The 27,885-nt window shown below is 41.2% G+C and overlaps 4 protein-coding genes across 4 annotated transcripts; 2 read left to right on the top strand and 2 right to left on the bottom strand.

Annotated features, from left to right (window-relative positions):
• Positions 1–121: 121 nt before the first annotated feature.
• Positions 122–7,414, top strand: MONOS_8800 (putative Mediator complex subunit MED14; the record flags this gene model as incomplete). The annotated part of the gene is made up of 3 exons (XM_067879241.1): positions 122–334; positions 397–709; positions 978–7,414. The coding sequence occupies 3 exons, from the start codon at positions 122–124 to the stop codon at positions 7,412–7,414; spliced, it is 6,963 nt and encodes a 2,320-aa protein (XP_067724437.1).
• A 298-nt stretch (positions 7,415–7,712) lies between these two features.
• On the bottom strand, positions 7,713–11,346 carry MONOS_8799 (uncharacterized protein; the record flags this gene model as incomplete). Its single annotated transcript, XM_067879238.1, has 2 exons — positions 11,268–11,346; positions 7,713–11,207 (listed from the first exon to the last, which is right to left on the bottom strand). Exon 2 carries the CDS (start codon positions 11,205–11,207, stop codon positions 7,713–7,715), a length of 3,495 nt encoding a protein of 1,164 aa, XP_067724436.1. The 5' UTR covers positions 11,268–11,346.
• A 139-nt stretch (positions 11,347–11,485) lies between these two features.
• On the top strand, positions 11,486–15,646 carry MONOS_8798 (putative cell cycle checkpoint protein; the record flags this gene model as incomplete). Its single annotated transcript, XM_067879237.1, has 3 exons — positions 11,486–11,808; positions 11,889–12,245; positions 12,310–15,646. 3 exons carry the CDS (start codon positions 11,486–11,488, stop codon positions 15,644–15,646), a joined length of 4,017 nt encoding a protein of 1,338 aa, XP_067724435.1.
• Positions 15,647–15,780: 134 nt separating this feature from the next.
• On the bottom strand, positions 15,781–27,880 carry MONOS_8797 (putative piezo-type mechanosensitive ion channel component 1/2). The gene is made up of 7 exons (XM_067879236.1): positions 27,677–27,880; positions 27,455–27,620; positions 27,321–27,394; positions 27,182–27,262; positions 26,963–27,120; positions 26,164–26,219; positions 15,781–26,095 (listed from the first exon to the last, which is right to left on the bottom strand). Exons 1-7 carry the CDS (start codon positions 27,852–27,854, stop codon positions 15,973–15,975), a joined length of 10,836 nt encoding a protein of 3,611 aa, XP_067724434.1. The 5' UTR covers positions 27,855–27,880; the 3' UTR covers positions 15,781–15,972.
• Between the last annotated feature and the right edge of the window lie 5 nt (positions 27,881–27,885).

Raw genomic sequence — 27,885 nt, 5'->3', positions numbered from 1 at the left:
ATCAATTATCAATTTTTGAAGAATATTATTTTAACTTTAAAAAACTATTTTATTTATTAAATGTTTCAAAAATTTCTATAAAAGATTTAAGTCATTTTGGAAGTATTTAACCCATGATTCGATGGAACAACTTACTCTTTCGTTCTTGCTTGAAAGGGAAACAAGTTGTTTTGCTGCAGAACTTCGAAGACTTCCTGCAGTGGTTGCAGGAATGACGCCTGAAGATAAAGTGAACGAGATCCAAGGGTTTTTTGTTCGGCACGCCTCAATAATTCGCAAATTTGTTGCTCTTGTTCGATGGCTGAAGCAACCACAAAATGTGGAGGCTTGCGACGTATGCCGCTTCTATTTAGAAGATGTTTCTCTCGTTGATTTTGCATTTAAATTTTATTTCAGTCGGCATATAAGTCCATGTCAATTCTCGATGCCACGTCAACATCAATTCCTGATCGTTTATTTTACCTTCATGAACGTTTAGTACAGTATAGAATGCCGCCATTTGTCATCCCTCTCGCAGCTGATGTTTTATCTTCAGGATCTTATCCTCATTTTCCAGAAATTGTGAAAGATATTGGAGCAGATCTATTAGAGCAAACAACACTTTCAGTGAAAAGTGCTTTATCATTAAAAGAAGAATCAGAGCAAATGATAAAATCTCTTTTGGGAAGGTACACTCTTCCGTTTTGCCCAGGATTTAGTTTAAAAATATGTTTGTTCAAATGTTTTCAGTTTATAAGACTTTAAATAAGATTGTTTAGCAAATGGACTACTTTATTTTATTCAGAAGGATGAATTTGAAGTGACACTTTTCCCGTTAAGTTCACCTTATGCACCAACACCGCCTCTGTGCTTTTTTAGAGTATTGACTTTTCGTCTATTTTTAAAGGAATGCAACTTTCCTCACAATTTGCGAAGTGCAAAATATCGACAACAGACAGGAACTGAAAATGGTAACAAAATCGATCGATTTTTGTCAGACAGAACATTTTTTGTGACTCTATCAGCGAGAGAAGAGCAGAATGTTGTGCAGAAAGTGAATGAAGTGATTCTCAAGCAGGCACAAAAAGAGCGAGACGCAGAAATTGAGAAAGAAAAAAGCGCCGAAACAAGCTCAGATAGCAATTCAACAAGTGCTGAAGTGAGCAATACAGACAAATCATTGGAGAAGAACAAAGAAGATGCTCATATCCTGTCATCTTCACCTTCGCAGTGCCTTCTTGTTCTCCATAGCTGCCTCAGAAGCTTCGTTTCTTCTCTTCTACTTCGTCTCTTCATCCTTGCTGCTACTCAAAAGTCATCCGAAAGTGCTCTTCCGTTCACTCTCAGCCGGTTCACAACATCACCTGCAATAGCATCATCCTCCACAGCCACACTATTAGCATCAACTGCTGTCACACCTGCTGTCCCAACAACCGCAATGCCTCTTCTTCCTGCTGCTATCACAACTCCATCTTCTGTTAAGATGCCATCTGACTCAATTCCATCTACACCTTCTTCCATTCGGAACTTCCAAACACCCGCACCTTCTCCTTTCAGCTTCAGCCTGTCTCCTTCCTCTTCCTCTGTATCTTTCCTTTCGCCTTCTGTTCGTCCATCTACAGCAGCGTCTGCTTTGCCTGCCCAGACGATTGTGCCTGTCACTCTGGACGACGCCTTTCTGACAGACGAGCAGCGGCGCTCACGAAGGACAGACCGCGAAGAAGACGTCATTCGAGAGCGGATGCTGAAGAGAGAGGCAGACGAGGAAAGAGAACGCATCATCTCAACACTCGGCTCTGCTGCAGCATCAGCAAGAGGACTGTCTCCATCTTCCACTCCGTCTCTGTCGCCATTTCCGGTTGCTGCTTTGACTTCAACAACTTCTTCTGCTTCTGCTTCTGCTTCTGCCTCAGCCTCATCTTCATCTTCATCTTCATCTCCTTCTCCTTCAAAAGCACAATCCACCCAAAGTCCATCTTCGCCTTCTGCTCAGTCTGTTGCAACATTTCCTGTTCCCTCGCCGTTCCAGTCGCCTTCGCCAGGAATGTTTACAATGTCTCCCACTTTCAGCCAAAGCGATGCTCTTTCGCTGCTCTCCTCATACGAAGGCCTCATCGTGTCATTTGCCCATCTCAACAAGAAGTCATCAACAATTCCGTCTAATCTGCCGTCTGTTGTGATTGTCTTTCCTCATCTCTCTTCTTCTTCCTCATCTGCTCTTTCTCCACCTCTTTCTCGTTCTCTTGCCATTTTGTCGTTTTCTCCTGCACTTTCAGAAGACACGCTCACACTTGCCAACTCACCTGAATCAAGACTCCTCACCTTCACAGCTTCTTCTTCACAGAATTCAACAACTGCCTCTGCTCTGATTGAGCGATCTGCTCGTTTGTCTGCAAGCCCTGTGTTTTCTGCCTCTTTGATGCATGTCATTCTCCACTCTGCTGCTCTTTTTGCATCGAATGGACTCTTCTCTGTCCTCAGGTTTGTTGATGCTGTGTGCCATGCCTCAGAATCTTCGCTTGCTGTGAATGAAGCATCGCTTTCATCATCATCATCATCTTCTTCTTCTTCTTCTTCTTCTTCTTCTTCTTCTGATAATTCTTCAAATTCAACTGATACTGCTGATGATGGCATGACTGATAATTTTGATTCATCAAAGGAAATACGAAGTCTTTTGGTGGATCATTCAATTGGCTCTGTTGCTCCGTTTCGATACTCATTCAACAAACCTCTCCTTTTTGATTCATCTTCTGCTTCCTCTTTGGATTCTGCTAATCGAATGCAAAGCAAACAATTCAGTTCTGTTCTTCCTTCTGTCACGATGGACTTTACCCCCTTTCATTCATTCTTGTTATCTTTCTCTCTTTCTTCTTCTCCTTTTTCTTCCTCTTCTTCCTCTTCTGCTCCAGTGTCATCTGCATCTGCACTGCGTTTATCGTCTTTTCTGCCTCTTTCCATCACTCCCTTGACAAGTCAGAGACAAAAGTTCACAACCCACACAAAAATCAAAGGCAATCCAATTGAAATGGAATGGAGTGAAGCAGCGTCTGTTTCTACGCTGTGGATGATGGGTGCATTGGATGAGCCAATGGAAGAGCAGACGCCAAATGCAGATGGCTCAAAGAGTGCAACTGAATCATCACCTTCTGACGCATCATCAGCAAAGACTTCTGATGAAAAATCTTCAATCTCATCAATTTCTTCTTCTCAATCTTCAGACGCATCTCCAACTTCCCCTTTGCCATCACTGCCTTCTTCTTCTTCTTCTTCCTCTCCTTCTTCCAGGTCACAATTAAGCAGGAAAACATCTCGATCTAATTCATTTGAAAACCCACCAATTTTAACCTATTCATTTTCTTCTCTTTCTCCAGTTGATCTTTCCACACTCGCTCATTTTTCCTCTTCCTCCTCATCTTCCTCCTCTTCTGCCTCTTCATTCTCTCCGTCCTCATTCTCTGTCTCTGCCTCTATTTCCTCTTCCCTCCCAAGGATTGTCAGCACTCTGTCTCGTCTGCGCTTCCTCTGCTGGATCGAGGTGCTTCGGACTTCTCTCCTCCTCTTCCCTTCCACTGGCTCTCTTTCTCCTTTCGGCTCTCGTCGCGATCCATCTCAGCAGCCTTGCTCATTTCACAGCTCAATTTACACAAACTCTCCTTTTGTCCTATGCGAAAAGCGGATGAAGCGCATTTTGGTTGATTTTGGGCAGTCTTCATCGTTCAGTCGCTCATCTCAGTCGTCTTCTTCATTGCCTGACAGCTCTCGTCTGATGTTTCCTTCCTTTTCTGCCTCTTCCTCTGGCAAAGTTCTGTCTGTTGAATGTCTCCCCATCCATCTTCTCTTCACAAGCACCACATCACCTCAGATCAAACTGCCCACAATTTCACAGCCTTCTGCCACTTCTGCCCTTTCTGCCCCGTTTTCTCCTCTCCTCTCTCCTTTCACTCACATTTCGACACTTTATGCTTCTGTTGCATTCAGCCCTCGCATTAAAGAAGTGACAATGGATGAATCTTGCCCTGAATCAGATGAAGAAAATGCTGTTTATGATGTCTTTCTTCTTCTGTTTGTGCCTTCTGCTTCAAACGCAGCTGTGCTTGTTGATGCTTATCTGCTGCACTCATTCACATCGACCACAACCTCTTCCATTTTATATCCATTTCGCAATTCTTCTGCTTCTTCTCTTTCTTCTCCCTCTTCCTCTTCCTCTTCAAATACACAGACTGCTCAATCGATATCTTCAGACACATCTTCCAATTCAGCTGACAAAAACAGCACTTCTCTCATCACTTCAGTCGCACAATTTGTTCACAAAGCATTTTCCACTCAATTTTCTGACATTCTTTGCACACTTCGAACATCAATGGTTTCTGTTCTGTCAAAAAGTGGACTGACTTTTCTGAATCCTCCTTTGACACCTGCAGCTTCTGAGTCTCTGGTGTTGTTTTCTTCTTCTTCTTCTTCTTCTCTTTCTTTTGATGCATCAGCCTCTGCAACTTCTTCAGTCAACAACAATTTATCAGATTCACAGAAACACATCCAATCGCTCTTATCTTCCACTCCTTCTTCTCAAATGCTGTTGGCTCTTATTTCTTCAATTCATTCTTCTTCTTTGTCTGTCTCTCTTTCATCTGTGATTCATATTGTTCACTCAAATAACAATGAAACATACGCTTTTACTTCAGAATCATTAAACTCATCGCTTGCATCTTCTCAAGACAACCAGAAAGCCGCTTCAGCTGCAGAACCGTCTTCTTCTTCTTCTTCTTCTCTCACTTCACCTAGTATGTCAACATTCAATCAGACCGCTCTTCTGTCTCTTCCAGACTCACCTTTTCTTTTCCCCTTTTCTTCTCCTCTTTCATCTCCAACCTCATCTGGAATGCTCCAAAAGCTTCCTCCTCCATACACAACATTCACGGCACACTCTGAAATGAACTCAGCTTCTTCTTCTTCTTCTTCAGTATCATCCATATCATCTGCCCTTCACACCTCACTTTTCATTTCATCGCAGCAGGCTCTTCTTCGACTGGGTGGATGGGGTGCCAGGTCTGTCGGAGGAGGAAGACTTTATTTTCCATCAAGTTGGGAAATACAACAGACACCTCAACAATCAAAAGAGAATGGAATGCCGTCAAATGGAATGGAAATGGATGAAGCTGAAGTTAATGATTCGAAACCAAAACAGCCAAAATTGGGAAAGCAATATTGGATAGATGCTGTTCTGAAGATGGAGAATGCATCAGAAAGGCAAATGGAGATGAGAAGAGAATGGATAGACGAAGGAACTTGCATCGACTGGAATGAGACAACAATGATAATACATGTGCTTCTGAAGCAGACAGATGATATGAAAGAGGACATAAGAAATGAGAATTCGATGGTAGATGATGCTAAAGATGGTGAGTTAAGCAATGAATGGTCTGAAGAATTGAAATATGGCATTGCAAAAGTATTTATTTGTTTGCTCGGAGTTTGCCAAGTGAGTCGCATGAAGAGAATTTTGAAGGAGTCATTTTCTGATTTGACTGGAATAGCTTCTTCAACTCCGCTTTCAATCACTCTGCAACATGCTGAGCACTTCCATTTAAAAGACACAATCACAATAAGTCTTGTTCCATCATTCAAACCTTATTCCCTTTTGATGTCTGACAACTGCTTATGCTGCTATGATTGGGCAATACGTTCATCAAATGCAAATTATTCGTCTTCTTTGCTGAAGTCTCTAATGAATGAACTGAGTGGTTCTCCTCCAATGGATTCTGCCACATCTCTTCTGAGCATTCATCATCTTTTGTCTCCTCTTTTGCCTGAATCTGTTCAAGTGCAACTTCCAAGATTCTCAATTGAGCTGTTATCATCTCTTCTCTCAGATCAAAGGAGTTCAACTCAAATATTGCACACTCGTTTGTCTTCGATCGCACACAAGCTCAATTTCTTATCAGCATTTTCTCAACATCAAACTTTTCAGTTTTCAATCACTTCTCTCAATTCTTCACAGAATGGCAATAGCTCTGCTTATGTTCCACAACTTACGCCATTGGCTGATTTTCTTGCATCATTTCCTTCTCTTTCTCTTCTTCCTTCAATCAGTTCATTGAAAAATGCCAGAGATATGTTTTCCATTGCTTTATCTTACTCAGACAAAGCAAGTCAAACCGCATTCTCTTCTCCTCTTGCTTCGTTTGAGCAGAAGTTGTCAGCTGCATATCTTCTTTGCTCTCTTCCTTTCTTCGTCATTTCAATTCCTGTCTCTTCTCCAACTGAGCTCATTTCATCAGACATCTCAGTGACTATCATTACATCTCATTACTCTCGCTTCACAGACATGATAAATCCTCATCTTGTTCCATCCCCCAACACTCGGCAGCAACTTTTGCTCAAGCTTTTCAATGAATGCACACAGAAATTAGACCAACAGCCACAAAACGAAGAATTGTATGTTTCAATCTTCATTAAACTTCTGCAAGCACAATGCTCCTCAGAGTTGAAGTTCACTCAACTTGCTGCAAATACGATCTCTCTCTCTCATTCTGCACTTTCATTCATTTTCACATCGTTTCTTCCATCTTTTATTTCCTCTGCTCTTATTTGGAATCGGTTGCTTTTGACTTCTGTTCAACGACAATTGTCAAATCCTATTTCTATTAATTACTCAAACGAGCTGAATCAGTCTCCAGTCTTATCTGTTCCATTTGGTTCAGGCAATTTCATGCTTATGGCTGTTGGATGGGAGTCATCGCCCATGAAAGAGAATAAAGCTCATGTTCAAACACATTTCTTGAGGATTCATTCATTTTCTTCAACTTCAAATGCTCTACCATCATTTTTCGAGAACGTCTCTCTTATGTCATGGAATGCACTGTTTCGGATGGTTTCTTTAAGCACAACGCTTCCTTTCAATCTTCCTCTTTCATCATTTTTATCGTTGCTACAGCTTCCGTTTTCATGCTTGTCAAGCTTCTTTAGCCAGATTTCTTTCTTCTCGAATACTCAATTTCTTCCTTTCAATCAAAAATTGCCAATATCCTTGTCTTTGTTGTCAGTCGCTCCTTCGGGTAAATCTGTTTCTTTTTCTTTTCATGTCACAATTGGCTCTGCTTCTCCCAACGATTCGTCTTCATCTCTCCAGATTTCTCTCGATTGGAATATCGAAACAGATCAAATTGTTGGAATTGATGTGGTTAAACCACAAGATTTATCTCGATTTTTGATTGAATCAATAAAAAATGCAAAAGCTCGTACAAATGATTGTATGGCCAAGCAAAAAGCGAAGCAGAATGAAGCAGAAGAGAAAAGAGGAAGAATGATGGAAGAAATCAATGAATTCAACGAAATCGTTAAAGCCTCAACATCTCCTGAAGACGATGCCCAAAATAACAAAGGAATATTTGAAATCTTTTTCAGAACCCTTTTCAACGGTTTTTGTGTACATTGAAAATATTTTTTTTTAGTTGTTTTTTTATTAGAAATAGTAATATTTTGTTGTTGTTTCTCATTTTCCAAATTCTTTGTTGTTAACAGATGCTAATTCAAATGAAGGCTTTCAAGGATTATTATTACATTTAAAGTGAATTGAACATAAAAATGAACAAACTAGAAAGATTTTTGAATTTCCTCTAAAATTACACATAAAATTAATTACATAAATGAAATGAATTTGATCTGAATTAATTGGAAATCACAAGTTTGAAATGGATGTTGATAAATAATCAAAGAAAGAATATTACAATGTCTCAAATATCAGCAAGTCGAGCTTGAACAAGCACAGTTGTTCTTCTTGTTCCTTTGTTTATGCGTGGATGGAAAGTGCACTGGCTCAACTCATTTTTCTCTCTTTCTTTAATAACAGCTTCTCTGACCTTCTGCTTTTTTTCATCTTCTTTTTTCACCCACTCCAAATAGTCCTCTTTCACACCAACAATCACTTCTGAACTTGCTGGGCTCGCTTTGTGGACAGACGGAATTGACAGCCTTCTATTCGTTCCATTTTGCCCTTCTGAAGTTATGTTTTCGTAGTCTGCATCTTCCTCAAATTGACTCTGTTCTGATTTCGCTTCATTCACTTTCTTAAAAAATCTGCTGAGTTTCCCTTCTGTTCTCTTAGCTGCTTCATCAATGGATGGACGGAAAGGCGTCTTCGAGCTTTCTGCCTCTGCAACTCGCTCTGCAGCCATCTTTCTTTCTCTCCATTTCCTTTCTTCATCGCCTTGACTCAAAGCATCCACCCCTCTTTTCTGGCTGTTGCTCATTCGCCTTGTCGACACTGAGCGTTGTGAGCGCCACATCCTGCTGTCTGAATCGTCTTCATTGTCATATTCATTTAGAATGGTCGAAGAAAGACTCGACTCTTCGCTCAAAGACTGGAGCGAATCTGGAGTTGCTGTGAGAAGCGACAGAAGCTCTTCCTCAGATTCATCATCTGTTTCATATTCATTGCTTCCGTATTCGTCCTCTTTTTCTTTTTCTTTTTCTTCCCCTGAAGTCTGTTGTTCTGGATCCAAATGAGTAGAATCTCGTTCTTCCTGTCTTTTTTTCAATTGCTCCATTTTTTCTTGCTTTCTTCTTTCTTTTTCTTCGTGTTTCTGAAACAGTTTCAACCTTCTTTCTCTTTCCTCTCTCCATTCAGCCCTTTCCTTCCTTCTCTCTTCTTTCCTCTTCTTCTTCATTTTTTCTTTTTCTTTTATGTTTGCCAACTCTTCTCCATATTTCCTTTTCTGCAGCTGTCTCATTGCTTTTTCCTGCCTCTCCAAAAATGCAACAAAAGATGGAGAATAAGTCGAAGGAGATGTAAATGCCGTGTGCGGGCGACGACATCCAGGCGAAGCTGGAGGTCCATTCTTCTGTTCATTCTGTGCATTTGCAGCATTCTTTGGCACACTAATTTTGGGTGTTGTCAAAGCGGATGAGGCTGTTCGAGTTGTCATGGCTGAGCTGCGATATGACATCTGCCCACGTCTTTGAGAGTTTGTCTGCTCGGGTGTTGTTCTTGTGCTTCTTCGGGCTGACTGAGGTCGCATGCTGCGAGATGAACAAGCTGATGCATTTGTCTGCTGATATGTTGGTGTGGTTGATTGAGGAATAGATTGACTGAAGTCATTCTGAGGAGCAGAAGATGCGTCAAACGAAAAAAGCGGACGGTCTGTTTGAGGAGTCAACAATGTGGAAAATTGATTAGATTGAGGCGGGTGTATTGGAGTGGACATGTGAGAAGGAGAGACAGAAGCAGCTGACGTGAATGGAGTGTTCGAAGAGAGCGAAAGAGTGAATAAATTCGACGAAAGAAGAGGTATTTGTGGCAATCCAGAAGAAAGAGGAGGGAATTGCGAAGAAATAAGCTGAACAGGAGTTTTCATTGAAGTGGCGGATGAAATGGAACGAGAGGAAGACATGGGAGTTTGAGGTGGCTGTGACTGCTGAAAGACATTCTGATTATTTGGACGCCTTTGTGGAACAGAACCAGTGTTAGTGAATGGTGTGTTAGATAGAGATGATTGATGCTGAGCCTGTAGAGAACGCGAAGATGGAGATGTTAATGAGCTTCCTTGCTGAGGCGAGAGATGCAGCGGCGGAACAAATGGATGCTGCCAAGAAGGTGTCTGCATTGTTATGTTGGGAGACTTGGATGGAGTTGGGAATGAAACTGATGTTGTAAGAGAGCTATTGACTTCTTGATTGAGAAGCCTTTTGATTTTCAACTCATTTTCATCGGGAAATGATTTTTCTTTTGTAGAATTCGCTTTATCATCACTTTCTTTTGATTTGTTCATTTCTTCCTCTTCTTCCATTTGAAGCAGCGTTTGAGCATCTCGTGGACGAGAAATGTGTGTCAATCGGAAAAATGGATTGAGCTGCAAATAGGCATCAACTGAAGAGGGCTTGCCTTGTGCCTTCTTTGTTTTGTTTTGTGTTTCTTCTCGATGATTCTCTGAAATTTCCTCGTTTTCAGAGAATTCTTCTTCATTAGTTTCTTTTTCTTTTTGACTTTGTGCACTAATCGCTCCATCTTCTCCATTCTTTTCTGAAGCATCTTTAAAACTTGAGCGCGCAGTAAGTCTTGCAGACAGCTGCTGTTTCTGAAATTTTTCATCCATTGAACTGTTTTTGATTGGCGTTGTTCTTGTACTTCCATGTGATATAGAACGAGGTGTTGTTGGATGCGGCAATGGTGTAGTTTCAGGTGTGAAAGTCGCTTCTGCCATTTCTTTTTCTTCAAAAAGTCTTTTCAGCTCTTCATTTCGTTGGTCTCGCTTCTTTCCCCAATTTAGTAATCTTTCTTCAGGAGGCACGTTTTGACGGACTGTGGCTGTGTCCGTTGTTGACATTTGAGAGTGCCCAAGAATCGAATTTGGCTGTGTAACTGATTGAGTATTTTGAGTGGATGAGTTTAAAATCATTGACGATGGATTCGTAAAACCGAATGGAATGCCATTAAATCCTGAAGGAAGATGAAGCTGCTGTAAATTCATCTGTGTTGGAATAGTTGATTCATCTTCGAATAATTCTTTCTGATGCAATGTTTGTGAATGTTCTTTTTTCTTATTTTCATTTATCGTTGGCTTAAATGAACACTGTTCAATTTCCTTTTGTTTCTTTTCTTCTTCTTCTTGTTGAAGTCTTTTCATTTTTTCTTCTCTTACGTGTTCATCATCTTTTAAACGTTCGAAAAACGGCTTTAATTGTCGTTTTGGTTTATTCTTACGCTTCACTAATCTTGGAAATGGCCTTTTATTTCTATTTTTGAAAGGGGATTTTGATCTTTTTTGTGGAGAGTCTTTGTTTGCTTTTTCAATTTCATCAATTTCTTGCTCTTCGCTGTCTCTTTCCGTAAGTGTGTCCAATGGATGAGAAGAATCCTTACGAATTAAAAGTTGGTCGCTTACCAAGTTTTTTTCTGTGTATGGATCAATTTCTTCAGGTTGAAGTATTTCTTCTTTTTCGCTGTTTTCAATCGAAGCCAAAATGATATTTGGTAACAAATGTTCACAAGTACCTCCAGGACGATTTTTTTCTTCAAGTTGTCTTCGTTGTTCCAGAAATTGTCCGACTCTTCCAAGGAGAGATTTACTGTTTCTTATTTTGAAATCTTGTTCATTTTGCGTCCTTTCAGCTTGAAACGTATTTGGCTGAAGAGAAATAGAAGGTTGCAGTGGAGAATGTGGATCTTGATGTAATCGTGAATATCCTTCCTGTTTTGTTTGAAGAAGTTGATTAATTATCGGAGATGACATCTAAAAAGATAGAAAAATAACTTACGATATAAAAAAGAAAGAAACTAATAAAAATTAAACAGTGTGCAATTTTAACTTTTTGACTTATCCAAAATTTATTCAGAGAATAGCAATTTAAAAATTTGTTTGCTTTCTCATTATGGTCGATAATTTATAAAAATTCATATTGCAAACTTTCAAATCATTGTTAATATTATATTTCTCTTTCATTTCTGCAATTTTTCATTTTTTGAAAAACCATTTGATTTCAAAAATTGAAAGGGAATAATAGATCTGAAATGAATGATAGAGTGATAAATGAGGAGGATTTAGATATACATAAGAAAAAAGTGTTAGAAGTTAAAAGTTGGTTTCAACAACAAATTAGTGTTCTGGAAAAGCGTAGTTTGGCTCGTCCAGAAGGCATTCTTGTTGTTTATGGTCCAACTGGCTCTGGGAAAACTTGTTGTATTCGTGCTCTTTGCAAAACATTTAACATATCTATACGTGAATGGGAAGATGTTTCTTCGGGTGTCCAACATAACGAACCATACGATGAGTTCACTTCTCTTTATTCATCAAAGATTCAACGAATTCACGAGTTTCTTTTTCAAGGAAAACGGTATTTTTCTATTTTTGTGATGAGTAATATGTTTTATTGGAAATGTTAAATTATTTTTTTCCTTTTTCTTGAAATTTTAGTTATTCTTCTCTTGACATTTCTTTTGACGATGATTCTCCATTATCGTCAAATTCTTCAACAAATTCAATGAGTCGTCCAAAGCATTCTCATAAGGCTTCTTTAACTGCGCGAAATGATGAAAGATCAATGCTCTTGATAGACGGACTTCCACTTTTTTCTTCTCTTCAAGATCAACGAAAGTTTATTTCTGAACTTGAAGCTTTTTCATGCTCCTATCAGCAAAGTTCATTTATAGAAGCTTCGCCAAATTCAACTATTGGACTTGTTCTCATTCTGACTACAACACGTTCAACAACCGAAGATGATTTTTTAATCTCAAAATTGAAGGGGCAAAGAAATTTTTTCCGCTTGATAAAGTTGTGTTATTTGATTATCTGTTATTCTTAACTATTACCATTCCATAACATTTATTTCTTACAGGTTTAATGAAGTCGCCCCAACTTTGATGAAAAGAATTGTAGAAAAGGCGAATGCAGAGCACATCAAAGCCAACATTTCTACAAAACCGTCTTCTGATGTTGTCTCTCTTATCGTTGATGCTGCTGGAGGTGACATCAGAAATGCACTTAACGCGCTTTCTGTGTGGGAAGCAATAGAAAGATCATCTGCAGAAAGGAGCAAGCAAAATGAAGGAGAACAAGAATATATAAAAGCAATCAAAAAATCACTTGAAACAGAAAATTCTATGAAAGAAGCAAAAAAATTGGATGAGGCTTCCAAAAAAAGTGCGTCGTCTGAAATATCGCTGTCTCCTCCTCCATCTCCTTGTTTGATTTCATTCCCTGCACAGCCTTCGCCATCTGCCAGGAACAAATCAGCAAAATCTGCCTCGTCATCTCCTCCTTCTGTCTCATTTTCAAAGTCATTCACATCAAATTCCCAAAAGAGCAATTCAGCATCGTCTTCTCCTTCGAATCAAAAACAGAGCAAAAAGAGTGTGATGTCCCTTTCAGAGCTTATGAAAGGCGGATGGAATGTTCGGCTGATGGGACTTTACTCTGAAGGAAGTCAGACAGCCACTTTATCATCATCATCATCTTCTTCTTCTTCTTCTCTCTCTTCTTCACCTTCTTCTCATTCATCAACTAAATCACCAACTGGCTCTGTCAATGCAACACACTCTCCACTTAAATCGACTTTGTCTCATTCTCCAGTGGCAGTTTCTGCTTCTATGCTTTCATTTTCGCCTAAAACTGTCACTCTCACACCTCCAAATCAAAAGAAGTCTCCAATATCATCATCCTCATCATTTTCTTCTTCTTCTGCACTTGCAAACACACCTCCGAAAGAGGATTCATTGACATATCTTCCGCAAACCCAACTGCCATCTTCGTTGACTCAGCCTTCTTTTCTTCATTCAATGTCTCGGTCGGCACCTCAACAACAACAGATTTCTTCATCCTTTCTGTCATCTCGGCTGAAAGATGCGCTTTTTTCCAAGTCAGAAAGCAGCACGTCTTCAATCTCATCTTCTCTTCGGTCGATTGTGGGCAAAGACTCATCTGTTGAGCTGTTTCATTTGGTTGCAAGATTTCTCGCGAACAAAACTGAAGAAGATTCAAAAACAACACAATCAAAGAATAAACCGCAAGATTCTCCATCGAAAAGCTCAGCATCCAAAGAAAATAGACAAACAAAGAGAACAAAAACAGCCAAAAAGCCTTCCAAGCAAAGTTCTGATGTCTCATTCAAAGACAGCAAGATTGCAAGTGTTGGAATGAGGTTTTCTCCACATCAGTCAGAAAAGGAGGAATTTAAGTTTGAAGACGAATTCGACGATCTTCTTGCAGCCGAAGTGGAAGCAGCATTCAAAGCAACTCAGATGACTGGACAGAACTCGCAGCTGAATTTTTGCTCTCATAAAAATGAATGGAAACACGAACTGCTTTATCCTTTTCATCAGCTGAGCCATGAAGCATCTGACAGGAAAAGAGAGTTTTCATCAAAGGGAATGAAAGAATGGTATGAGGCCAATTTCACTTTGGATGATGAAGACGATTGGAAGGCAGCCCAGCAAAGAGTCAAGGAACTTGAAAGCTCGTTTCACTTCAATGAATCCTTTTCTAATCTTCTTTCGTTTGATTCTGGTGCATCTGAAATATCGATTCCTCTATCTGACAGTGCTTCTCAACCGGTGCAGACGATTGATGTGTATCAGAATCTTCTCTCCAGCTCTGTCACATTTCAGTCATTTGCGTTGTTCATTCACGAGCACTATCCTTTGTATCAGCCTATCACCACATCAGCACCTGCCACTTCATTCAACACATCTCACAACTCAACCATTGCGTCGTATAAATCCACATCATCGTATTCATCTTCCTTCTCATGTCAACCTTTCACATTCAACAACAGCACTTCATTTTTGCCATTTCATTCGTCCTTCTTTGAAGAGTACATGAGCAGCCCTTCTTCTGCAACGACTGCCGAGTTCGGAGTGTTCACACATCTTCTTTCAGACACACTGCTTCTGGCAGACAGCTTGACAGTCACTTCATACACGTCATCCTCTCTTTCTCCTTCTAACACATCTGTCGCCTCTTCTCTTTCATATTCACTATCCCATGCAATTGCAGCTCTTCCGCTTATCCTCTTGGGATGGGGCTGTGTTTGTGGGCGCAGAAAAAACCAAAAGCGTCTTCTGCTGAATACATCAGGTGATCCCGTTCATTCATCGAATTCTTCTTTCACTGCATTGCAGCCGCTGAACAAGCCTCAATTTTTCCATGCTGCGAATGAGTTGAAGGAGTACAAGCAGGAAATAGTGGCACTTGCTGCAGCCAACAGTGCTCCAATGACAAGGACTTCTGTTGTCCAGCGATTCTCTCCGTCTTCTAAACATTACGAGATGCAATCATTTTCATTCAACACTCTTAGCACAGATGTGAGTGTGTCATTTGGAGAGTTGCATCCAACAAGTTCCCTTTCAAAGGAGTTTATGACAGACATACTTCCGTTTTTGTCTCTCTTCTCACTCATCCCAAACGTTGAATTCACACTTTTTGTTCCTCCACAAACAGCACAAGAGACTCATCCTATGAAATATACTCAAATTCACAACACTTTTTCTCAATCTGCTTTCTTATCATCTCCCATCCGGTCACCGCCATCCTCTCCAAAGAAATCCCAGCCAATTTTTACACAAAGAGCGATGAATACAAACACTCCTTCATCCTTTTCTCAGAATTTGAATGTTTCCTCTACTCAAATTGGCTCTTCGACAGCTCCATTGCCTGCTCTGTCGCAGCAAAAGAATTCAGTCATCAGTAAAATAACAAGACTTGGCCAGAAAATGAGAGAGCAAAAGTTGAATGCAAAGGCAGAAGCAGCCAAGCTTCTGCCAAAAGTCGCACCTCCACCTGTAAACAAGATTGAACAACTAAAAGCGCCAATCGTATCAAAAGTTGCGTTTTCTTCACTTTTTTCTGCGCAATCGCTGAAATTCCTCTCAACCCGATGCATGAGTTGTTCTTTCTGGAATCCTGCTCTTCCATCTTTGCCTCTATCATCCGTATGTCGTGGGGCTGCAACTCGAACATATGTTCCGTTGTCTTCTATTCTTCATGTTGTCAAATGGGCAACAACGAAAAGGTCATCCTTCATGTTTGATGAGGATGAGGAGGATGAAGGAGAAGATATCGGACTTACTGATATTCCAATAGAACGTAAACAGACAGATGAAGATTCTCGTTCATTTCATCAGTCATATGTTGCAATTCCTTCTTTGATTGATGATGATATTGAACCTATCGGATGATGAATTATTGCTATGTGAATTTTTAACAGTGTTATATATCACTTCACGATCGCTATTCGTATGTAAGATTACAATATTTGCCAATAATCTTTGTTTTTTTAAAAAATCTTTCTTGGAAAAAAAAGAAATATTTATTTATAAACCTCGTTTTTTTTTTTTCATACAGATTTTTAAACTAACAATAATTAAAATAAAATAAAATAAAAAGAAATAGAACAAAAACATAGCAAGAACAAAATAATTCACACGAACAATTTTTAAATAATTATGAAAAGAGGATAATCAACCAATTCTGGTTATAAAAACAATAACACACTCATCAAAACCTATTCAGTCTTTTTTGCTTCGATTTCTTCCGAAAGAGTTTGTGGAAGGATTTGAGTCTCCTTTTGTTCTGCTTTTTCTGCTACAATGTCATTCCTTTTTGTAACGTTTTGTGTCTCTTCCTCTTCGGATTTGATTCCGTGGAAAGTGCTTCCATTCACATTCTTTTTCTCATTTTCAAAATGTTCTTCTACTCCACCATAGAATCCGAAGTTGTCATTGTCGTCGTCACCATCATCGTCTTCTCCATCGTCAAGATTGTTGCCACGACGTCTCCTTCCATTTTGGCTTCCCTGAACTCCTTCTTCGTCCTCCACTTCAGCCAGCACTTCCATCCACTTCGGACGAGACGATGGCTCCGTAATTGCAAGAAGAAGCAGAGGATTCCTGAGTATCTCAACAAGAACATGATACATCACGTTTTCTTCTCTCAACTGCCCTTTTCTTCTCTTTCTGAAGATCGAGGCACAAAACTCAAGAAGTCCATCAACACAACCCAACTGCGTATGGAGCAAGGAGGATGTAAAGCCAGACAAAGCAGGTCGGAGGAGAGAACTTGACACCAACAGAACATACGTCAAGTAGATACCCATCAGACCACGAGAAGACAGCAGCTTCTGTGGAGTTGGTTGTGCAATGACTTTCAAATCAATGGCTGGAGATAAAGAGAAGAAGTAACGTCCTGTTCCGGCATTGGAACGCTTCACTTTGGATGAAGATGAAGAATGGAAAGTGTTGTGTATGCTTTCATTCAAATACTCCGAATTTTCCATATCTGCATTTGCACCTGCAATCCAATCGTTTTCTTCCTCCTCAAGATAACCCAAATTAAGAGATATTGTGTCACCACCATTTTTGAGGTTAATTGGAACTGCTGTATCCTGTGGAGTAAGCATATACACTCTGTGGATAGGAAGAGATAAAGAACATATTGGTGTTGGCGATGGATACTCCAACAGCCGATACAAACAAAATGTTTCTTCTTTGCTGAGCGAGTGTCGATTGACAATGTGAATTGATTCATTGCTCATCTGATTCGCACGTCGAACGGCAAAATTGAATTCAACAGCAAAATTCTTTTCATTCTCCTTCTTTTTGATCGGATCTTCCTTCTCTGGACCTTTTGCACGCTTGTAAAGCCTCTCCTTCAGCTCCTTCATTGCCGTTGCAGTTAGATCAAAATACGTTGCAGACGACGATGCGAAGTCAATCCGATATACACTCTTCTTTTCTGTGGGTGTCAAAAGCGCAGGGTCGATTCCGCTTTCTCCAACATCATTTTCAGTGTATCTTGCAACAGACTCTGTGTATGTTGTGAACAACTGCGGAACTGACGGGAATGTCACAGCAAGCTGACCGCTTTCAACTGGATTCTCTGTCACTCCAATCCCCAAATCAGAGAAAAGCGCAAGTGGAACCCAAATGAGAGCGATGACACCTATCACAATGCCAAAGCCGATTGCCAGTCGAACAACTTTTGAAACTGCTTCTCCCACAAATGAAGAAGGCGGTGGACTCAAAGTAAATTTCTCTGGTTCAAAGGTGCCTTTCATCTGCTCCTTTGGAACGTTTTTCATTTGTTGTTTTCTCCACTTCTCTTCGTTCGATTTTTCTGTTTCTTTGTCCGCTGCAAGTTTGCACTTTCTGGAATACAGCACGGAATATGCATCTTCCAGACGTGCGTACTCCATCAAAGACAGCGATGTGTCTGTAACACACCAATCAATCACTAGACAAACCTCCCTCACAAATGGAATAATGTTGATAATTGTGGAGCCAAGCTTGTTGACAGTTCCAGTAGACTCTGGACCATCAACGATATGCGATGTGGACTCGAAGGGATATCCATGCGACACCTGCTGTGCAGAAAGCCACAGAGATACAACGCGGATGATGAAATACAACGAAAAAGCAAACGACAGCCCACTAGATTCGCGAGCTGAATTGGGGCGAGCCGAAGAGTAGTCAAAGTTGTTGATGGAGAAGAACAAATACGTTAACATGAAAATAAGAGCCTCCGCAAGAGTGCCAAGTGCGCGGAAACTGAGAGAGCGGGAGACATAACACCCTCTCTCAAACGCACATATCACGATGTGCGCAAGAAGCAGTATGACCACAAGTGCAGGGAAGTTTCCATTCAGAAGTGAAGAAAGAGGTTTGCTGTCGGAGATGATAGAGTGTGGAGTAAACATCGAAGGGAAGAGGAGAAGAATAACGATAGACAATAATTCCAGAAGAAGCTTGGCCACTTGGAAGCCCACACCCAACTTGCACTTTGCTGAAAGCGCAGTCATAAAATAGAGAGATATCCTTCCTTTGAGTGAAGTGGTGTCTGGTTCATCTTCTTCTGGAGATGGTGTTGATCCAGGCATTTGAATGTTTGATTCATTTCCCACTAAAGAGGAGGATGTTTTGGTTGAAGCACGCATTTTTGAAGCATTAACACCAGTAGATGAATTCATCTGTGTTTTGTACGCCTTTTCTCGCTCTTTCTCTTCCTTCTTCTTCCTTTTCTGCTCTGCTTTTTCTTTCAGATATCTGTTTAAGTCAACTCCATACACATGTGAGAATGCTCGCATCGGAGAAACATAGAACAGACCATTGGCTTCTTTCACAAAGTGGATCAGGAACAAAGCAATGAACGGAGGAAGGACCATCCACAGCTGGTTGAAAGCATCTCCATTAATCAGTTGGACTACACCCAAAATGACAACACCTGCATCGAATGCAATCACAGAGAAGTGCCACATAAATGGATATGGAGTGAGGCAGAAGAATGATGTTGTGCTCAATGCAACAATAAAGAAGGGTGCAAAGGCATAACCCAGCATAGAGAAGAAGCATATGCATGTCAAAAGAATGAGCCAATCCACATAACTCTCCAGAAATGACAACACACCCCAAAAGATGTTCTTCATTCCAATCCAAACGATGACTGTAGATATTTTTGGAAAAGTCATTGAATTCGAAGAGCCATCATCTGAAGTTGGAGAAGGAGAAGGAGAAGGAGATGGAGATGGAGACAGAAGAGGAGCAGGTGTAGCACGCATTGAAGATGTTAATTGCATTGTTGAGCCGCTTGCAGCACCAAATTGCGAAGCAGTGATCTTATCTCCTTTGATTGTGAATTGTGGAGCATTGTTCAGCTCCTCTTCGCTGAACACCATGTCTTCTCGTTGTTCTTTGCCTGTAAAGAACATTCTAGCAACAGATGCCTTGAAGCTGTTCCATGGCTTCGTCAGCAAAAACTCCTTTGGCGGGATGGTGTAATCATTTTCAATGAATGTTTGTTCCACTTCGGCAACATGCAGCTTATTCATCTCCGCGTTTTTGCGTGCTTCTTCCTCGATTTGACGCCGTGATGCTCTAATTGCTCTCTTCAGTGTATCGTTGAAGTTGTAATTGCTGTTAGGAGAATACGTTCCAATCGCTGCATTTGTCGCTAAGGGTCTTGAAGAAGGTGTTGAATGAGCAGAAGATGCAGAGAATGTTGATTGGCTTGCTGAACCGTTCATCTTTTGTGACCTTAAAAACAGTGCATCCTCCATCACATCGTACTTTTTCTCATCTGCATCTGCTTTGCTCCTTCTTTTCAGCACCTTAGTTCGCTCTCTTCCCAACACAGAATACCTCCTTTTCAGCTGCAGTTCTCGCTCTTCCACAATCCTCCTCAGAAGCGAAACTGCTGGCACACGATGAATTGTACGAGCCATCAGAAGCACACTGAAAAATGCAAGAAAGTGGAGCACAGCTTTGTGCTTTGCCAGATTCATCACAATCACCCTCTGGATCTCTGACAGCTGAGTGATCTTCTTTGTGGCTGTATCAAGGCGGAAGGAAGAATTGAAAGCGAGACGATAGAATACAACCAGGATTTGAGCGGTGCTGAGTATTCCTGGTTGATACTTCAGCGCAGAAAAGATCTCGAGCAAGGGAGCAATAAAGAGAGGGAAGAAGAAAAGAAGCACAACAACAAGGAGAGGAGCAGCCCAGAGAGCTGGGTGCAGAATAAGCTCGTTGCCCATTTGGATGAATACGAGGCACACAACAAAGGCGGCAAAGAACAAAACACCGAACTTCTGACAGGACATAACAATCACCACAAGAATCGGCACGAAAAATCGTGCTGCATAGAAAGAGCCCTCGTTTAGTCTTGGGATGCCCATCTTCTCAAACTCGTCAACGGTCAGGGAGCCAATCGACGCTGGCTTTGGATCAGGATTTGGCTGTGCAACATCAACAGCAATAGTTGAACGGCTGATGCGCTCTCCGCCAGAAGATGGGTCTTTCAATGATGACTGGCTTGCCTCTGGCTGTTTGCTGCCTTCGTTCTCCTTCTCTTCAATCCGCATTTCAGTCACATCCAGCAGGAAATCTTTCACAGATGGCAGTGACCAACGAGAAAATATCCCCACTGAATGATATTCTGAGCTGAAGTGTCCTGCTCCTTCTGTTTTCTGCCTCTGATCAGCTCTTGTTCTCGCTGCCTTCAAAGTGCCTGCTGTGATCTCCAGCAGAATTGCTTCGTCTTCATCATCGTCTTCATCATAGATTGTTTCGTCTCCCATTCTTTGCGTGCGCTCAATTGTGTGCAGAGCTGATGAGTACTGCTGCTCATTCACACCTCTCATAGACACCATCTGAGCTGGCGTGGATGTTTCCCAATTCTTCGGCAGTGACAGTGAGTCATCCACGCCTCCTTCCGCCACAGCAGGCTGTGCTTCAACTTCTTGTTTCTGATATCCGTCGTGTGTAATAACTTTCTTCTTTGGCTTTGTTTTCTTGTAGTTCTTTGATCGCCGAGAAGGCAGCTCTCCATCGACATTTCCAATGTTGACGACTTTCACCTTCTTCACATCTTGTTTGGGTTTGCTCTCAAAGAGAAGCGAGGCAGTGGAGATCAGACAGGGCAGAGGGATGCTCAAGCAGAGGAGGGACTCTTTGTTGATCATTCCACAAATGCGCAGGATGGTGTTTAAGGTGTCGCGTGCATTGCACATCGAATCGTGGTTGGCTTGCTTGCTTTCGGAGCAGGTGTATTCGAAGATGTGGGAAAGAAAGGCAAATGCAAAGAAGCAGACGACCTGTATAAGAACGAAGAAGATTAAGATGGAGAAGAATATGCGTCTCTTTGAATAGAACACTGTTGACTTCCGCATTGAAAGGAAGCAAACGCCAAAGCAGACAACCGCATTGACAAAAGAAAAAGCAGAGAAATTAAAGCAGCACAAGTAAAACACTGCTGCGTTGGCTTCGACAGCGAAGAGGGAAATTGTGTGTGCCATGAAGCGATAGACTGGCGTGAATGCGGTGATTCCTCTGGAAAGAAGCGAGTAGTCAATGAGTGTCTCTCCTTGGAACAGCTCTTCTTTGGTCATACTCTGCGCACACAGCGCGGAGACATTCGCATCATACATCGACGGCCGAGAAGAGAATGTTCCTGCTCCTGCTGCTGCCTCTGATGACACTTGATTTTGCCCAGTTGCACTTCGAAATCCGAGCTTAGCCTCCAAAGACTCAACTGATCTGTAGATACACGACGAATGACTGGCTGTTGCTGCTCCTTCTGTCTGACCCGATGTTGTCGTTGAAGAAGATGATGAAGCTGAAGCTGATGCTGAAGCTGAATCAGAAGTAGAAGCCATTTCCTCTTTGGCATCTGCTTTTTTCGCTTTCTTCCAGCGGAGTGCTCTGATCTCACTGTGCATCTCCTTCCTCATCTTCTTAAGTGCCTTCTTCAGTTCCAGTGATCGCAAAAACTGCTCCTCAAAGTTCAGAACTCTATCGTCGTGCGATAGAAGGATGCGGAAAGCTGTCTCTCCTCTTTCACATAAAAGCACAGCTAACAGTGCAATACAGTGGGACATGTGGTGGAGATCGATGTTCCATCGCTTGGAAGGAAGAACAGCGGTCGGATTTCTCCCCAAATCACACAGCTTGAACTTGCACAGAAGATTCAGAACATTCAGGAAATGGATGTTGTCGGCTTTTGTGAATGTTCCAGTGGCAAAGAGATAGGAAATAAGGGTGAGTGTAACAGACACAAAGAGAGAAATGGCTGCCCATGCGCAGACGATGAAGTGCAAGATGTGTCTCACTTTCGTCGAATACAAAGAATTAGACTTAGACTGCTTCTCTGAGCCTGTGCCATCCATTGTGTTTGTGTCAGAAGAGCCGTGTGGAATAAAAGGAAGCTTCAGAAGAATCCACAAGATGATCAGATATGGAATGCCCATGGTCTCAGTGTAGGCAAAGGAGACACACAGGACAAATGGAAGGGCAGCACGCAGAACGAGAATGAGGGTGAAGATGCAGGCAGAGAAGTACGAATGGAGAGAAGGGAAAAGAGAATAGAAGAGATCGTAGGGATGGTTGTGCGACGGAAGAGAGGCAGGAAACGGTGAAGGGAACATCTCAACATCAGACATCACAATCCACAGAAATCTGTTCTTGCCTTTTGCATCTGATGAGACTGAGGATGCTACCTGTTGTGAATCCTTGCCATCTTCTCCTAAAACTTCACTGCTTTTGTTTTCATTCTCTTTCTCCGTGATACTACTGATGCTGTTGATGCTTCCTTTACCTTCAGCCAAGTGTCCAAACATCCTTCTTTCAAGCAGCCTCTCCTTCTCCTCTTCGCTCCAGTCGTCTTTGCAGCAGACGGCACAGCTGCACTTCCACTCTGCATTAATCTCGTCATTCGCCAGTGCATTCAGCTGGTACAGTGCCAAGTGGCAGAACAGCAGCACCAGCTGGAAGTCGAAGCAACGCACACCCAAATGAGTGGTCTCTGTGTATGTCAGAGGTGAAAAAGTGATCCCCAGGCAGAACATGAGACGAGTGACTAGTCTTTTTGATTCATTCAAGTGCAGCACATCGAAGAAGATGAGGTGGTGGTGGAAGAAATAGCAGACAAAAGTGTATATGCACAGCACAATGATCACAAACACAGATGTTCTCCTCTCTCTTGCTCCACCTGAGTGCAGCTGGTCTGTTTTGGAGGCTGGTTTTGTGATTGGGTCGACGAGGAAGAAGACGGAGAAGAGGCAGAAGACGAGCAGGAGGGATGTGTTAGTGAACTGGAAGAAGAGCAGGAGTGTCATGATGATAGTCATCCAGCGAAACACCTCGTGTGCTACAACAACAACAGCCACAAAAGACGTAAAACGGAACTTGACTCGCTTCGGATCGTCGGCTGCTTTTGGAATAGCACCGTATTTGACAGTCTGCCTGTCGCTGTATGAAAGCTCAGCATAAAGTGAGGACGACTTTGAAGAAGAAGAAGAGGAGGAAGATTCTTCAGATGATGTATTGACTTCTTCGTAATCTTCTTCTTCTTCTTCTTTATTTTCGATCTGAATCTGCTGGGGCTTTATTCGCTTGTCATTTTTCTGTTCTCTCTCTTGAAGATTCATATCCGATTGTCTATCATGCTCGTTCGCTTTGTTCATCTTCCTCCTCATTTCTTGTTGAACGCGCTGAAACTCGATCTCTTCATCGTTGCGCATCTTCTCTTCCTCCTCTTCCCTTTCAATTGTTGGCAGGATGCCATCTGGAATGCCTGATACAAGCATTGGCTCCGTTGGAATTACATTCGACTGCAGTTGGTATGCATTGCTTGTTTTGCGGGCAAGCTGAGAGGAAGAAGAAGAGGAGGAGGAAGAGGAAGAAGATGGAGATGAGGAAGAGAAGGATGAAGCTGATGCAGAAGATGCTGCAGAGTGTGCTGATGGATGTCTGTTCTGCTGCGACTGGTGATGCGAGCGATGCCACATTCGAGAGATGGACCTCGCTCTGAACTCCTTCTGTCGCTTCAGCCTTGCTTTCTCAATCCAATTTATTCCCCTTCTTCTCCCTTCTTTCCCATCACCTTCTCCAAAGCCATATCTTGTTTCTTGATATTCCCCTTCCTCTTCCTCTTCCACTTCGTCCACTTCTATTTCGCTCTGGTCGATCCACGCACGCATCACCAGCAAAGACACAGCCAGCGGAAGGACAAAGGACATGCTGGCAACAACAGAGATGGTCTCGTTGCTGACATCTGCGAGTAAGTCGTGTGTTCCGATGACTGGATGATTAACCTTTGTGTTGAAGAGCACAGGCACAGCAGCTGGGTAGAAGCTGGTGGCAGCACAGAACACGAGAGAGAGAGAAGAGACGATGAAGGAGAGGGTGTGGAAGAAGGAAGAGAGGGATGTGGGGAGAAGAGGGAGGATGGGGACGAAGAAGAAGACGAGGGAGAGAAAGTTGATGGGCGTGTTGTGGATGTGGATGAGCAGAAAGAGCGGGAAAAAGATGGGAATAAAAGTGAAGACGAAGGTTGGAAGAGCAGAAACAGCTGGTTTCAGGAAATACGAAAGCTTATGGCTGAAGCTGCAGTTGCACGACTGCTTCTTCCTTCTTCCTCCTCTCTTTGTTGAGCAATGAGAATGATGAAGATGAATATCACTTTCATTTTCTCTTTCAACTCTGTAATTGTTCTCGAATCCTCTGCTTCCAATCTTCTCTTCTTCTCCATTGTTCTGCCTCTCCTCTCTTTCCTTCTCTTCCTTCTGTGATTTGTTAATTTTGTTGGTGAAGATCAGCGCACCGACCACCCACAGCAGCAGAAACGTGAAGAGTTCTGACTGTCTGAAGTCGCTTGTCTGTATCAAATGGGACGAGTTGCGGAATTTCTCGATGCTTTCGATTGAAAGCGTGACGAGGACGTAGAGGAAGATGACGAGAATCATCTGGAGGAACGAGGAGATGCGGATGAGGAACTGGAAGATGGCTCTGTGAGGCACAAAGGACGCCAGCAGGAACAGCGGAGCAATGAACACGATGCAGCCGGGCATTGATGGCACAGCCAAAAAGGAGAAGAGGAGAGAGAGATAACGCAGAGAGGGAGGGACATACGAAAAGAGCAGGCGCCAAGAAGAGGTGTGCCGCGGGTGAAGATGGCAGAACTCGTCCGAACAGGTCTGACTGTGACGGTTATGAGAAGACGAAGAGGAAGATGCTTTTTTGTTTGAAGACACAGATTGACTGCCTTGTTTCTCTGCCTCTTCCTTTTGTTGTGAGCTTTGAGACTCTTCTTTCCCTTCAGCTGTTTCATTGTCCTTCGATGCTCTTTTGCGTTCCTCTGGGTTTTTCACCATCGGCGGAGGGACAAAGCCTGACAGCGCCATCACAAGGCAGAGGAAGTAGAGCGACGTGTGCATCGCCTTGTCGCGCTGAGGGTGTCGATAGAGCTCGCTTTTGATGTCAATCAGAAAGGGTACGCCAACCACACTCAGCTTGTTGGTGATCAGCTTCACTTCGGCTGTGGAGGGTGGCTCTTCTGCTGCTGCAGACACAAAAGACGCAGCAGCAGCAGAGGCAGAGGCAGAGGCAGAGGCAGATGGGGGAGGTGCAGAGAGTGAAGAGAGCACAATCACCATCTGCACACAGTGGAAGAAGAGGAGGAGGAGGCCGATGTAGATGATGGCTCCATATGTCAGTACTTGCACATGTGGGAACACGCTGTGCAGAAGATGGGATGTGGCTCTGGAAGTAGTGGAGTCTTCTGATGAAGAATCCGAAGATGATGATGATGATGATGATGACTTCTCAGATTGTTCGAGCAATCCTTTGCTCTCTATCTCGCTACCATTCATGTTCCTTTTTCTCTTTCCTTTTCCTTTTTCTGTTCTGTCAGCTATGTTTTGCCTGTTTCTCTGCAGTAACATGTTTTCTTTTTTCCTTTCTTCAACCTCCAATGCTCTTCCGCCCCATCCAAGTCCTTTGAAGTGGAGTCGTGGGAACACAAAGAAAAATGCACAGACTGCGCACATTAGAAGAAGAGGAAAGAAAAATGCATTCATCGACGGTATCACAGCAACATTAAGGAGTATTGCCTCAATTGCTGCCACTATTGGTGATAAAATGGTTGTGGCGGTGTATCCGTTAATGTACGTCTTTCCTTCTTTTTCAGATGATCCACCAAAATTTTGATTGTATTGCGTTTCTCTAAAATCTCGATTTTTTGTTCGTGAGAAGATTGTTATAGATGTTGAAATGTGATTAATAAGTATAATCGCCGAAATTACAATGGTTATAGCATGAATAAGTACTGAAAAAATCATCTTTCCGGTAGATATGCCACTTTATAATTAATGTTTCGAAATTTAAAATAAATCATTAATAAAATATTTACAACACAAAAGACAAACTCCAATGTACCATAAAGAACAAATGCAACGGATATTTGAACATTGCTTGTCAAAACCTGAAAGATTTCAAAGAAGCATAAAAACAACAAAATAATTTTCAAAAGAATTTTTGATTTCTACCGTTGAAAAAATATAAATAAACAGGCTGCAAAGAGAGGAGATGATGGTAATAACCAAAAAAATCCAATCAAAAACAACTCCTGTTATTTAAAAGAAATTTTCGTAATTTAATATTGTTTCAATTAAAAAAAATTGCGAACCTTTTCTTCCTTGAAGCGCTGTTGGATAAGAAAATAAAGAATAATATATTCCAGACAAAAGATCAAGAAAAGATAAAGCTGAAAAGTTTGAATAGGATCCTGTAAAAAAGCAAATATTTATAGAAAAATATTAAATGTAAATAAAAATGTAATCTTACCTAGAAGCAGCCACATGGAAAAAAGCACCTTCCAATTGGCAGATATTATAGCATATAATCTTGGCACCATGGCAAAAAATAACAAAAGTTTTCTGATCTTTTTGATCGTTACCCTTTTTGGAGCATAATTGATGTGAAATCAAATTATAAAAGAAAACAAGTGGAGTGAATATCCCCATTTCGAGATGTATTATAAAATAAAATTTTAAAAACGAATTAAAATATTTCAATAAGAACAACAAAATCAAATCTTCAATATATAAAAAAAAATTTATTTAAAAAAACTGCAAAACATACATTTAACAGAATTAATATTCTCTTTACAAACAATATCAATTATTTTTTGCTAGGGTAGCCCATGGTAAAATTACCCGATGCTACTTGTGCAATTAAAACAATAAGTAAAATAACAATTATAACATAATAAATGCAAGTTTTTGCAGTAATTAATTTGTCCATTTTTTTCTCTTGTCTATGTATCTCATTAACATTAGAATCCATTTTACCGCTCGTTCTGTCGATTTGTTTCTCTTGATCGTCTGTCAAAATTTTTTGAATATTTAAGTTTTTTCATCAAAAGAATATAAAGTGATAAAATACCGAGTGTATTTGAAATTCCTTTTGCCTTTTCAATTTCAGTTCGCAGTCCATTGTTTATTTGATCGAGTTTTGCATCTTGTTCTGTAAAGCACAATTGTATTTCTATAATAATCATATCTTATTAATAATTATATCAAACGATTTATTTGCTGTTCATTTGCTTGCATCATTTCTTGTGCTGTCATTCCACGTGTTTCTTCTGTTTCTCTTGTTCTATCAATGGATCTTGAATAAAGATGCTTTTGAAATAATAACCCAAAAAATTAAAAATACCCAGCATTTCCTGTTGGGCCATCCCCAACAAGCATCAATCGTTGTGCTTCTCTCAATTGATTATTTATTGTATCAACCTGCTTTTGCGTTGACATGGAATCTCCTCCTGCAATTTTACCTGAACGAATAAGTGTTTCGCGAGACTTAACAATTTGAGTTGCTCGAGCTAAACATTTAAATTTATTGTAAGAAATTAACATATATAAAATTATTATAATTAACCTTCGAGTTGAGTCAATGTTCTTTTGTTATCTGAGTGTTTTCGAGCAAGTGTATGTTGAGGGGTCCCATTTCGTATTTGAGTAAGTCTGTCATTTATAGATGCTTGAAGTGTACGTAATTCTGTAATTAACCTTGCTGCAGCTTGGATCCATTGTTCTTTTGTTTCAAATTGCTCCATTAAAAAAGTATTTCTGAAAACCTAAAGTGAT

The sequence above is a fragment of the Monocercomonoides exilis genome (assembly GCF_001643675.1).
Source record: "Monocercomonoides exilis strain PA203 chromosome Unknown scaffold33-1116896, whole genome shotgun sequence".
NCBI lineage: Eukaryota > Preaxostyla > Oxymonadida > Polymastigidae > Monocercomonoides > Monocercomonoides exilis.
The sequence above is the reverse complement of the archived record's forward strand: the minus strand, read 5'-3'. Positions and strand labels throughout refer to the sequence as shown.